Source organism: Camelus ferus, chromosome 31 (genome assembly GCF_009834535.1).
Source record: "Camelus ferus isolate YT-003-E chromosome 31, BCGSAC_Cfer_1.0, whole genome shotgun sequence".
Classification (NCBI taxonomy): Eukaryota; Metazoa; Chordata; class Mammalia; order Artiodactyla; family Camelidae; genus Camelus; species Camelus ferus.
This window is the reverse complement of record NC_045726.1, coordinates 4385124-4399213: the sequence shown is the minus strand read 5'-3', so window position 1 is coordinate 4399213 and position 14090 is coordinate 4385124. Positions and strand designations below refer to the sequence as shown.

Here is a 14090-nt window from a genome sequence, read left to right as displayed (position 1 = left end):
TTCAGCCTCCTTCGAGTCAGCGAAGCCCCTTTCTCACTTTGTGTAAACCAGTGCTTGTCTCATCTCTTTCCCTTTTTATCGTAATGACTGTGTCTGTCTCTCCAAGATGTCTAAATGGCTTTTCATACGTACCTGTTCTTCCTGTAGTTGGTTTTTGTTTCATAATGTCTTGTTCTTCTCAAATGCATATTTATTTCCTCATTTATTTCTTTGCTATTGTCAAAATATATTTACTTCAAAGTTTTTGTTGTGTAAGATTAATTCTGGAGTGAATTCTTGTTCTGATTGTTTTGTTGGTGGTTTTTCTTTGTGTTAGATTTCTTCGTGTGTATTAGGTTTTGTCTCCACGGCTCACACATCTTTGCATCAGGATTTCTTTCACGGCTGCCTGGCTGGGGCTCTCAGTCCCCAGAGTTGGGGTGCAGGGGCGTTGTCTCCTGGTGTTGAGGCCGTGTGTCTGTCTTCCTGCCTCTGTAGGCCTCTTCTTCTGTACCCAGGTATCCCCAGGAGGAAGAGGAAGAAGTGAATATGCTGTCTCCCGACCTCTGCTGCGACTCCCATTTCAGACCTTTCTAGCGCCTTCCACTCAGCCCTGCCTTGGCCACCTGTGGCTGCGAGTGTGTGCTTGACTCAGACCTCCTGGCTGACAGTGGGGGTCAGCTCGTGCTGCCCAGCGAGCTCCTGGCTGCACTGTTGGATGATGGATCCTGGAAACCAGGAGCACACTTTCTGTCTGTGGATGTGCCTCTTCTGGACGCTCTTTATAAGTGGGGTCACGTGGCTGGTGACTGCCTGATGTAAAACAACTTACTTGGTTGTTGCTGAGTTGTAAGAGGTCTTTATTCTAGATACAGATTCTCTGTCAGATACATGGTTTGCAAACATTTCCCCCGATCCTGTGGGTTACATACTCACTTTCTTGATGGTGTCCTTTGCACAAAAGTTTTTAATTTTGATGGAGTCCAGCTTACCTATATTTTCTTTTTTTGCTTGTGCTTTTGGTGTCATATCTAAGAAATCATCATGTAAGCCAGTGGCTTGAAGGTTCACTGCAATCCCATAGGAGTCTTATGGTTCTTGTATTTAGGTCTGGAATGGATTTGAGTTAATTTTTGCATATGGTGTGTGATAGCGGTCTACGTTCATTCTTTAGCATGTGGAGATCCAGTTATCCCAGCTTTATTTTTTAACTGGATTCATTTTTATGACAGAAGTCATCAACTCAGAACTGGACTATAGCAATATTTCTGGGTTTTTTTCTGTCTCTTTTATAGAATATATTTTTAACCAAAGATGGGACGATACAACTTGGAGATTTTGGAATCGCTCGAGTTCTTAACAGGTAACATCAGTTTTAAACTTTGATTTGATGTAATGTCTTCAGTGAGATTTTAATCCATGCTGATAGACTGGTGATAATTATGACATCTTCAAGTGTCTCAAGCTTCTCCACTTTTCTCTTTGTGTTCTAGCACTGTGGAGCTGGCTCGAACTTGCATAGGGACCCCGTACTACTTGTCACCTGAGATCTGTGAAAACAAACCTTATAATAATAAAAGGTATTTAAAATGATATTCATTACTTGATGTATTTCCTTTACATCTTTCTGTTACACTGTATTTTTTAACTTTCAGAATATTCTAAAATCAATAATACACATGCGTAAACATATATATATACACAGATACACTTTTTCTATACATAATGAGGGAAATTGTAAAGAAGCTATTTCACTGTCTTACTGAAGAAATTATAGAGAGAATCATTTTATTATTTAAATTACAATGAGAAATAGAGTGCGTTCTGTGTCTTTCTCTTTGTGATAGTCGCTTCTTGTTGAATTATAGTCATTAATATTTATTGAACACTGTTTAAAATGCTTTTTGTGTATTAACTCTTTTTGTCTTCACAGTAACCTTGTGAGTTGTAGGCATTAATCGGTCCTCCTTTCCTTACGAGGAAACAAACTCAGAGAGAGGGAAAGTAACTTCAGAGCCCCTTCTTTTGTTTCCTTTAAATGAAGAACATACTAAGTAAATTCTGATGCTGAGAGAAGGTCTCTCGTTCTTCTCTTTCCTAGTGACGTCTGGGCTCTGGGGTGCGTCCTTTACGAGATGTGCACACTTAAACACGCAGTAAGTGAGGGTTTCTCAAATATTTCTAAAGTTACATGAAAAAGTATCTATAGTATCTCTATTTTTTAAAAAAAATCAATGTATTTTAACTGCTAGGAGAATTCAGCATTTAACAGAACTCTTTTAGACTTGCTGTAATCACCAATGCCTAATTTATAGCATATTTTGTTTTCTTAATGTGTGTATTGAGAACACATTGACAGTGTACTTTAGCTGAGTTGTCAACAGCTTGATTTTACCTTCAAAATGAAATCTTCTTTAGATTTTAAACCACCCCCCCACTTTAATTAGAGTTTATGTCATGTTTAATCCTGAAGTGTGTGTTCCCACTGATAAGGCTTGGGCTCTCCTTTGGAGTGTTATTACCAGAAGCCAAGTGGACCTTACTCTGGAGAGCGTATGCTGGTTCGAACGCTGGGAAGAGGACTGTGTTTCTGCTCTTTGTCGACAGGAGAAGAACTGTCTCTCGTTGTTGTGGCGCCCATTTTCGATACCGGTGTTTTCATGCATGTTCGTTTGTTTTCTGGGTTTTAGTTTGAAGCTGGCAGCATGAAGAACCTGGTGCTGAAGATAATTTCCGGGTCTTTCCCGCCTGTGTCTCTGCATTATTCCCACGACCTCCGCAGTTTGCTCTCTCAGTTATTTAAAAGGAATCCGAGGGACAGACCGTCCGTCAACTCCATCCTGGAGAAGGGTTTTATAGCCAGACGCATTGAGAAGTTTCTCTCCCCTCAGGTGGGTAGGTTTTCATCGCGTGACTGACACTGAGCAGTAGGATTTTGGTGCTTACTGGGACCTGGTGCCTTTGTCCGGAGCAGAGCTGTCCCCACCACACCGAGTCCCCTTCCTCTCCCTTCCTGTCGGCTTTCGCTCATGCCTCTGTTGGTGGGAAAGCTTTCCTCCTGTTTTTCCTCTTAGCACTTAATGCCTGACTTCCCACACTTCTCCTCACCCCGTGTCTGGCAGTGTCCTCACACCAAGCAGTACTGCGTGTCCTGCAGAATTCCCCTCAGGCCTGACCCTTGTGCCTGGAGACTGCATCAGATCCACGGTCTCCCACAAGATGGCCCCCACTCCACTTACCACCCGTGCTTCTGACCCACCAGCTTATAAAATCACAGGTTCCCCGGGTCCCTTCCTTTGGTTCGATTACTGTGCTTGCTGGAGCAGTTCACAGAACTCAGAAAAACCTTGACTTACGTTCACCAGTTTGTTACAAAGGAGACGGTAAGGGATACAGATGAACAACCAGATGGAGCGGTGCGTGTGGCGAGGTCCGGAGGGTCCCAAGTGCAGGACTTCTGTCCCCGTGAAACTGGGGTCTGCCCCTCATGTGCTCCCCAGCACGGAAGCTCTCTGAACCCCGTCCTTTTTGGTTTTTATGGAGGCTCCATTACATAGGCATGATCAGTCACATCAGTGGCCCTTTGTGATGAATCCCGGGCCCCTTCTTCTCCTGGGTGGGGGGGGAGTGGGATTGAGGGTTTTAGCCCTCTCGTCAGGGGGTTCGTTTCCCTCCATCCTCACGTGCTTCCACAAGTCCCCTCATCAGCCATTAACGTAAATTCAGGTGTGGTTGAAAGGGGCTTGTTTTGAACAACAAAAGATACCTTTCTGCTCTTACCACTTAGGAAATTCCAAGAATCTTAGGGGCTATGTGCCAGGAACTGGATGAAGACCAAGTATATGTTTCTTAATATGAAACATGATACCACAAAATTATTCCTCTGTCTCTTGGGTTCCTGTTTTCTTTTCCAATTTTTTTATTGTGGTGAAATAGACTTACCATAAAATTTATTATCGTTACTTGTTTTGAGGGTACAGTTCAGTGCCATGGAATGTATTCATGGTGCTGGACTGCCATCCCCACCGTCGCCTCCGTCTTACCCATTAACCACTGACTCCCGTTCCCCCACCGCCCCTGGCGTCCGTCTTTCTCCCTTCTGTCTTCTTGGGTTTCTGACTATAAGATTATTGAACATTTCTGTGCTCGCTTTTCTTTTTTATAAATATATCCACATCGTGAGGTTGTTAGGAGAATCAAGTGTCTGTCAATGCATGTGAGAGCTCAGTGTCTCGCACTTAATAAGCGCTCAGGGTCCCCAGCATGTACTAGGCACTGTCGACCCCTCACTGTTGTGCTGACACAGGTGTGTGACCTTTACAGCTCATGTGATGGCAGCTGTACTTCATCTGATAGAAAACGAGGGGAAACCCGTTGTGTTGGCGCTTACATGTACGCATGATAGATTGTTGACTCAGCTCGTGGTCTTCCCTCTGGTACTTGTGTGTAGGTGCACCGTAAATATTTGTTGAGTTGAATTGAAATTCAATTTGGCAGGGTTTATCAAAAGTCTATATAAATCAATGAGCAGAGTTACTGATAACTGTGATCACCTAGAAGTGGAATCATGTTACAGACTTGGTGCGGCCTTTGTTAATCTAAGTGCTCACTGTTAACTCTCGTACAAGCCAGATATCTACAAAAGCATGGTTTATTTCATATGTTCATGAGATGGGAGGGCAGTGTTATATAGCCTCTGGCTTGACAGGAATCCACGTGAACAAATAATTTTCAGGAAACAGAGATGTGGGTTTAACTGTTACCACCAGGAGAACACGTTAGTAAGCAAGAAGCCAATTAAAATTGGGAGGTGAAAGGCTGCTAGTGTATGACGTAGCAAGTCTCCAACATGTGGGTGCCTTATAAGACTCTCTGTAAGTAACATTTTCACGGACAGATTTTTGGTGCCACGTACTGTTGTTTGTTGGCAACTTCTTGGGAAGAAAGAATGGCTTCATTTAATCCTGCTGAGGTTCCCCCCACCCTCACCCCCCGCCTTCATACCAGCAGTGAGGACATGTAGTCATGGCCGAAGCCCTGGAATTCAGCTTGCCAGCAGCAGGAGAAAGCACCCAAGCCTGAGACCCACAGAGCTTATAACATGGAAATTAAAAAGGGCGGGTTATGGCTGTTTGACATACGTGATCAGCAAACACAGAGTCTCTCATTCTGTTTATGCACCGCTTAGATTTCACCCTTCATGAGAGCCTATCTCTCTTGTTCGGGTTGTTTTTCTGCTGCGACTTGTCGAGCGAGAAAGGTGGTGATCCTTTTCTAAGGCTTTAACTTTGAAACAGTTTATGAACTTTTACTGCATCATGTGAACTATTGTTTTCACATCACTACAATATCCTGTACTGTTTTTCCCTTTCTAGTCCCTAAATTCTCAGTGCTGTCAGCCAAGATTAATGGGGCCTAGTGCTCAATCCAGCACACCCTGGAAACATCCTCCTGGACGGGTCTGACCCGTCAGGGACATGGGTGCCATCCACTGGCACATTCTGTGGGGGTGAGGCTGGTTTCTGTCTGCATGGCCAACGTCACAGCCGCAGCCACGGGTGGTGGGTGATTGCTCACAGTGCAGCTGAAGAGCGGAATCTAACATTTTATGTATTTTAAATGTTAATCCAGACAGCAATGTCTAGTAACGACAGCGGTGCTGGAAAGCACAGCCCAGGGAGTCCAGAGTCGCCGTGGAGTCCGCGTGCGTGGCTCAGTCATGTTCGCAGTCACGTGGGGGAAGGGCAGCTCACACTCAAACGGTCGATGACTCATCTGAGGGCGAGGCTACACCTTCAAGCACCCGTTTTCTTCCATGATGAGGAAGGGGGGATGCACCTGTTGAGAAGGGACACTCTCATGCGGCTGCTCTGCACTGTCTGTGAGGCACACGGTCACTTCCGTGCGGTGGTTCTGCGACTCTGGCTGCAGGCAGTTGCCTGGGGACGTTGTGAACCCACCACTCTTTCTGGTGCAGTCATTCTGAGCTGGGGCCTGGGATTGCATGTTTAAAAGTTCCTGGTGGTGCTGATTCTGCTGGTGTGAGACGGAGAACTGCCCTTTGGGGGGTCCGGGTTGGAAAGGCGACCCTGTCAGCTCAGGGCTTCTTGCCTGTTGGAGCTTTTGGTCCACAGCCATTGGGGGCCTCAGTTCTCTTGAAAAACGGAACATTCACTCACCTTTCTCTTCCTCACCCAGGAAAAGGAAAAGCAGGCTTACAGTGAGATCTTTGTTGCTAACGTAGTTTTACATTTAAAGGGAAAAAATGTAGTGAGTAGGCAGAGAAAATTGCTTGCAAGAAATACTAATGATTTCTACTTCTCAAAGTATGTTTATAAATGCTGGGAAATATGTAGCAGAGTGGTTTAGTAATAGTAAAAAGAGGTCACTTGCAAGTTGTGTAGAATATTCAAATGTTCAACATGTTTACAGTTACACATTGGTAAGATTGGAGAGGCTAAGGAGATTCAGAGTAAAGTTGAACTGACTGAAAGGTGGATCGGAGGACAGGGTAAGAGGTGATTCTTGAGCAGTTTTGAGGTAAATGAGAGGGATGGATACCCGTGGTTCCCGGTGCAGGCGGTGTCGGTGAGTCTCGGAGACGCGGACCAGGCAGCAGTGCAGGGCCTGTGTGATGCATTCGGTTCTCTCCAGGAGACAGCGTGTCCAGAGAAATGAGAAGGATAAATTGATAAGTGGAAAAGAAAATGAAAAGGAATCTGTGTACATATATGTATGACTGAGACACAATGCTGGACATGAGAAGTTGGCACGATGTTGTAAACTGACTAGACTTCAATAAAAAAAAGAATAAGATAAGTCGGTAAGGTTAGGAAGAAGTTAGCGTGGGAGGAATTTAATAATGGGCCACCTGGGCTTTAGTACAGTTCATTTGGCAGCATAATTATGAATGAAAAGGAAAAAGGTATTCTGATTGACTAGGTTTTTTTAATTTGGAAATTTAACATCTTTTCTAACTTTTCTTGTCCTCTTTCAATTTAAGCTTATTGCAGAAGAATTTTGTCTAAAAACATTTTCCAAGTTTGGAGCACAGCCTATACCAGGTAAGTAAAATTTAATGTGACTCCTTTCACCTGTTTGTGATAATCAATATACTAATAATGCTAGAGGTGTTTGTGGATGTGCTCAGTGGGGATAGTTGCAGGATAAATCTAATCCAGAGGAAATGTGTCTTTAAGCTTTTTCTGATCTATAGTAGTACAAAACACTTCCAATTAATAACAGAATTTCCATTTATTGTCTACCTTATTTAAATGAATTCTATTTTGAAATCTGTCTTACTCAAATGTTCAACTGATATTCTGAGAACATTGTTACAGAATGTTATAAAATGCCCTGGTTAATTGCAAATCTTTATGTAAAATAATTTTCTTTGAGAAATACTTAATATTCTAAAATATTTTTAGAGTAGATCATTGTGAAGTTAGGCCACCTTAGCAAGGATAGACTTTCTTACAACTATGGCCAGCAGTAAATAGAATATCTGTATGATTGCGTGTGTGGTTATATACTGTGTGCATGTGCGTAAGTACCTTTCTGTGAGAGAGAAGTTATTTTTTCCTACATGGAACGATTTCAGAGTGGATTTAAAATGAGTGGCAGTTAAGATGTGAAGATCGTGTTGTTTGTCACACATCATGCTTTGCGTGTCCTACTCCATTTTGAGTATGAACATTAATGAAAATAAATGCTGTGTCATAAAACCGAGTCCACATGAGCTGGGAGTGCGGTGGCCGTGCCTTCTGTCTCCTCTAAAGACCCCTGGACTCACCCTCCCTGCGTGCGGAGGTCAGGCGTGGGGGATCAGCTCGCCCTAACCGGGATTCACCAGACAGACCTGCAGCGGGTTTTCATCCAAGGACTCCTTGTCACAAAGACTGGGAGGACCCGGTGTCAGCACTGTCTTCCCACGCCGGGGAGCTGCTGTGTAGTGGGGGGCACGGGGTGGACACTGGAATGACACTGCTCAGGCCTGTGGCATGCGTGGGCTCCGACCCCCTCTGCTAACCAGCTTCCCTGCTGGCAGCCGGGCCTCTGAGCTTGGGAGATGCCCGGAAGTCCGATGAGTCATTCTCCCTCTTTCTGGCAAGTGCAAGGGGCTGTGGACGGGTCTCCTGGGACTTTCACGTCTGCGCTTCTGTGCCGCCTGCCCAGTTCTGCACACCTGCTGTGCCTGTGGCCAGGTTACCACATTGTGAGTGTGCGTCCAGCCTCTGGTTTGAACTTACAGTTGAATTCTCAAAGGGAATTCTTTTCCTCACATTTCCTAGTTCCTGTCGGGATACAGTTGGAGTATGTGTTTGAAAAAAGTTACTTTAACACCCTGTGTCTCATTTTCCATGCGCGTTTGTTACGAGTCTGTAAGCTAATACCATTTTTATTTTAATAAGAGTCTACTAAGTTACGTGAACCATATGTGTTCATTATAAAAATTATAGAGAAGACGATGAAAATTACCCTCATCTCAACACACACTGTTATATTTGGTGTATTTTTTTCTGTGGTGAGATACATAATGATTGAAAATTGGGGTTGTGTTATAAACAAAGGTTTGTGTCTTGTAATTCACAGTATTGTGTGTGGACCATTTTCTCATACACTTAGATACTGTTTGAAGGCCTGAGTTTAATGGTGGTACTTCCTTGTGAACTCCCAGTTACATTTTTCTCCCTTCCCCTCTGGAAGAGGAAGCGTGCTTGTCGGTGGACATAGATGAGGTGGACCTAGCCCCTGACACAGCCCCGAGCTGGAGCTGGCGGACGCGGAGGGCTGGGCTGCGGGGGGGCGGACATGGGGCTGAGTGCAGGGCAGGGTTAGGGAGGAAGGGGGGAGGAAGGGGCTTCCGGAGGGCTGGTGCAGCGAGACTCTTTGACCTCCTTCGGTGTCTGAGGGACGTGACGTGTAGATTTCTTTTCCATTACTTAGTCTAAGTGTTTTTCTTGAATTTGTCATTGTCTAGGACTGAACCTTGTCTAGGCTTCAGTGAGCGCTTACCTCGTGATGCTGCAGCCTTTGTCCTTGTGCACGTTTTTGTGTTTCTCCAATTATTTCTTTAACATCCATTCATAAGCGCTGTTCCTCAGGTAGATTGTTCTCCAGAAGGTCTGAGCGGTTCACGTCCCCACCAGCAGTGTCTAACTGTCCTCATCTCGGGGACCCTCAGCTACGGTGATGCTTTTCCTTGTTCTTCGGTAGGTCTGAGGTCCAGGCATCACTCAGGCTGTGTATGAAGACAGTGTTAAAGTGCTCGTGGTGATGGAATTAATGTGGAACAGTTGCTCCTGAAGTTTATGTTCTGATTTTGAAAGTAATTTCTAAGACATTGAATGTCCTTCTTAAACATTATTTTCCTCAGCTTGATTGAGATGTAAACCACGTCCCATTCAGTTCACCCAGTTAAAGTCTGCAGTTCAGTGTTTTCAGTGTATTCGCACATCTGTGCAGCCATCACTGCAGTCAGTGTTCAGGAGGTGCTTTTTTATATGAGAAATGTCAGCATCTTGGAGGACAACTTTGTTTCTTTCCCAAAGTGGCTCTAGTGTAAAACGGTCACAGTGACGGCATCTGTGTGCTGAGGAGTGAGATCGGTATTTAACGAAAAGTCTCAGATTAAATGTTGTCAGTGAGTGTGAACATGAAAAAGTGCTATTTCAAGAGTTTTTAAATGAAAGATTTAATATCTAGAACTCTGAAAACAACTCCTTGTAACTTTTCATGTAGCAAAGAGACCAGCTTCAGGACAGAGCTTGGCTTCTGTTGTGTCTGCTCAGAAAATTACTAAGCCTGCTGCGAAATACGGAGTGCCCTTAACGTACAAGAAATACGGAGACAAAAAGTTACATGAGAAGAAACCTCTCCAAAGACATAAACAGGTATCGTGATCATGTCACAGTCTGTGTATTAGTAACACATTCCATTTGGCCTTATTTTATTGCAGCTCAATTCAGGTAATCTTGATAACTCACAGGCTTGGTTTTATTACGTTATTAAAGAACATTGCTGTTCTCTGCTTTACCAGTTTTCTAAAACGAAGGAGACTGACAGAAGTCATAAAGAAATGTTAAGTAGATACATTAAGTGAAGTATTTGGTGCTCAAATTATATAATATATTTATTAAAATAAATTAGTGGCATTTCCTGAAGAGGAAATTATGTTTATATTATAAATCATGTTGTTTTCTAAAGTAAGCAGAGGGGAGAGGTACAGCTCAGTGGTAGACCGCACGCTTAGCATGCACAAGGTCCTGGGTTCAATCCCTAGCACCTCCTTTAAAAAAGAAAATTTTTTTTTAATTGAGTAAGAAGAAACTTTAAATATCTTTTTGAATTTTTTTAGTGAAAGGAAACGTTTGGTGCCTTTCTAGTTCTTTCTTGTGTGTTGTGAGGTATGTAATATCTCAACAGTGATGTATTTCTGAAATTAATTTTACTAATTTCATATTATTGAGGGCCATATTTATTTTGTAATATTCTGAGTTCATTTTTAGAAGTTTAGTGCTTACCTGTTATGGTCATTTTATAAAATTTAGGAAACTGAAGCAAAGAGTGGTATATGACAATAATTTCGTAACACTGACATTTGCGAAAATACAGCAGCTATGAAATGGAATTGCTAATGGAGATGGTTTAGTGATTTAATCAAATTCTGAGTTGTTTCAATAATAATGTAAATGACCTTTGAAATTTTTTAAAGTAGTTGTCCTTTGTATTGAAACCTGAGATAGGTGAATAATTTTGTACGGTGTTTCTTTTTATATTCACTTTTTTCTAAAGTAGCTGAAAAATTTAAAACTTGTCCATGATACATAACTTAAGAATTTCCTATACTTCTAATCTTTTAAATACTTTTAATCTTTTTTGGTATATAGAATTGCATTTTCAGTTGTTTGAAAAATTAATCATATAGTCATATAGTAGGCTTAACATTGATCATAAAATTGAGTGGTTAGTACAGGATAAAAAAAGAAAGAAAACCTTGGGTCACTTCACTTTTGAGCACACATGCATAAATCCTAAAAAACGGTTTTTCAAAAAAAGCAAATCAAATCAAGCAATTTATCAAAAGAATAACTTTAAAATTATCAAATGGGATGCGTATCAGGAATGCAGGGATGGTTCAACAGTAGGAAACTGGTGAATTTTACTGCATTAGCAGATTAGAAGGGAAAATCCTATAAATGATCTCAGTAGATACTGAAGTTCAATCAAATTTAACATTTAAAAAAACTCCTTTGCACACATTAAACATGTACAACTTTTTGTTATGTCCATCATACCTCAGTAAAGTGGTTTCAGGTAACCCCAAATGTCTTTGATTCACAAAGTAAATGGGAAAGTTCTTAACTTGACAGTTATATATACCAGAAACGCATGTCAGACGTTTTACATAATGATGAAAAATTGGAAGCATTTACATTAAAGAACAAGACAAGAATGTTTGCAATGATTGTTACTATTTAACATTATTCCAGAATCCTCGCTAGTGTAATTAAAATGAGAAAAAAACAAGAAACATAAATATTGGGAGAGGAGAGAAAACATAGATGTTTACAGAGGTTACAGTTACCAACCTGGCAGCTCCCAGTGAAGCAGCAGAAACTGTTCTTGAACTCGGGTCAGTGGCCTCGTAGAAGTTGATTGTGCAGAAAATGCATAATCAGAACAGGAAATGGAGAGACATTGTGACAAAATCCCTCAAATAGTTTAGAATAGGTGCACTGAGCAAAGGGCAAGGTGACTGTGCAAGAATGGAATATTACATAAGAATGAAGAAAAAGATGCAGACATGAGTAAACACACAGATGAATTCTGAAAACATTGTTGAGCCACAGAAGCGAGATGCAGAGGAATGTGTACTGTGTGATTCCATTCATGTAAACTCAGAACAGAAAACTCCTAAGCTGTATTGTTTAAGAAGGTGTGTATCGGTGGCAAAAAAATGTAGGAAAGCAAGACGGTAGTTACGAGAGTCGGGGTGGTGGGTGTCTGTGGGTGAGGTGGGACTTCTGGAGGCTGTGGAGGAGTCCGGGAGCTGGCAGTGCTCTGTCCTTCACTTGGGTGTAGCTGCAGGGGGGTTTCTTTGGTTTCTGCTGACCTCTGTGTATGTCCTTCATCTGCTTTTCTGTAGGTGACTTTATATCACAGTAAAGAAAAGAAAAGAGGGGTTGGATAAATGTAGCAGATTAGAGCATTCCAGAAACTGACCAGTGTGTGTGTGTGTGTGTGTGTGAATTTATTATATGTAAAAAGATGTATCTGCAAATAGTTATGAGATAACTGGATTTTCTAGGGAAAAAAATTAGATTCCTGACTCATTCCATGAACAAGATTGTTCCAGATCTAAAAATCAAAATCTAACTGTAAACATTTTAAAATCTAAATATAAAAGTGAAACTGTCTCGGTGGCAGAAACAGATATAATGAGGTGTAGAGTATCTTCCGTAGTAGAACAGTTTATGCAGATATTGTAAAGGGAAAGATGGGCAACTTTTTATGTATGTAAATTACAGAACACTATGCAATGAAAGATACGACAAGCAGCAATTCAGAGACAGAATGCAAAGAATTTTTGCAATATTTATAATAGTCTTATTTTTCATAATTTACAAAGAGCTCCTAAAATTAACCCCCAGATTAGATGAACAGTTAATTTGTGAGATTGTGGGGAAATGAGTTCTTTGGTGGGGGTGTACATTGATGCAGCCTCTTGAGGTGGCAGTTTTTCTCAACATTTAAATTACGTTTTTACTTTGTAATTACATTACAAAAAAGCTGCTGCACTGAAAGCCTTGAATGTGTACTGCACAAAGACACATGTATGAGGAAGTTCGTGACAGCGTGTCGTGTAGGGAACAGTTGGAACCAGCGCATCTGTCCCTAGAGTAGTGGTTAAAGAAGCTGGTCATATCCCTGGCTTGGAGCACGGCCGTTGTCGGCTTGCTTCTTAGCACAGCGTGGGAATGTCCAGGAGCATTGTTAATAGTGAAAAGCATTGTTCCCTCTAATAACACGTTGTTTATTGTATTTATGTAAAAAGCATAAAAAAATACTAAGATTCTATACATATATGTATATATGTGGTTATGTATGTATTTAAGTACATAAAGTAATGTCTGGAAGGATTCTCATGAAAATACTAACAATGGTTATGTCTGGAGGTGGGGAGAGAAACTAACAACTCTTGTTTGAATTTTATATTGTGAGCATATATTGTGTAATTTTTTTTTATTTCAAGAAGAATTTCTCTCTTCAGTGTTGGGCTTTCAAAATGGCGCTCTGTTCCCGTAATGTAAGAGAACTTGTGGTTACCGTCTCTGTCTGAGCTCGCACTCCCTACTTGATGACGGGGAGAACCCTTCCCGCGGTCTCTTTGACTCTCATGTTTCTCTTCATTTAACAAATAGTGTGCCAAACACTAATGTGGTTCTTTATTTCTAGGGATGATATATTTTGAGAGAGAGTAATGGTAGTATTGGCTTTACCTTTTTCTTATTTTAAATTTCCATAAATTTGAGTTTTTCAAAGGGGTGACCCAAAATCCTTGCCTAATTCGTAGTTTTACTTTTTGTCCAGACCCATCAAACTCCAGTGAAGAAAATGAATCCTGGAGAAGAAAGGAGGAAAATGTTTGAGGTATAAAGACATCTGTCTGCTTATTGTAAAGCTTTGCCGAAATAATTATTAAAAAAGAAACAGAATCTTAGAAAACCTGCAAACCTTTCCTCCTTATTTCTTTCAGACAAATACCTCTAGCTTATTTCTGTTTTTAACCTCCCTGGGCACACCTCGACCGTCGGTGTACTAATTTTACTGATGAAACTAGAAAAAGTAGTATTTATTGTTGATGAAAGTGTTCTTTTTTTATTTAAGGAAGTGACAAGAAAGAGAAGATCGGAATTGACTGAAAAAGAAAAGAAACACAAGGATCAGGTAGTTTTTTGCTCTTATTTTCCTCCCCTTGGCACGCTGTGGGTGATAAGAGGCTCATGAGTTCTGAGAAGTCTGTCTTCACAATCATTGCAGATCAGCTTCCTGAAGGCCGAGCAGCTGAGAAGGCAGGAGAAGGACAGGGTAAGGGGCGCCTGGCCTCC

The 14090-nt window shown here is 41.6% G+C and overlaps 1 protein-coding gene across 9 annotated transcripts in view; it reads left to right on the top strand.

The window, feature by feature from the left end:
- NEK1 (NIMA related kinase 1) overlaps window positions 1–14090 on the top strand; it is an 89337-nt gene that overhangs the window by 12905 nt on the left and 62342 nt on the right. For 5 of the 9 annotated variants that reach the window (XR_004316313.1, XM_032470760.1, XM_032470766.1 and 2 more), the window contains exons 6-14: window positions 1275–1342; window positions 1473–1559; window positions 2081–2135; window positions 2670–2870; window positions 6983–7043; window positions 9721–9872; window positions 13573–13632; window positions 13870–13929; window positions 14023–14070. Coding sequence is in view for 8 of the 9 variants with exons in the window: in XM_032470760.1 (XP_032326651.1) it covers window positions 1275–1342; window positions 1473–1559; window positions 2081–2135; window positions 2670–2870; window positions 6983–7043; window positions 9721–9872; window positions 13573–13632; window positions 13870–13929; window positions 14023–14070 (792 nt within the window). In the remaining variant the exon portion in view is untranslated. The remainder of the gene's footprint in view (window positions 1–1274; window positions 1343–1472; window positions 1560–2080; window positions 2136–2669; window positions 2871–6982; window positions 7044–9720; window positions 9873–13572; window positions 13633–13869; window positions 13930–14022; window positions 14071–14090) is intronic. The other 4 variants (XM_032470768.1, XM_032470762.1, XM_032470765.1 and 1 more) reach the window with 3 other exon arrangements.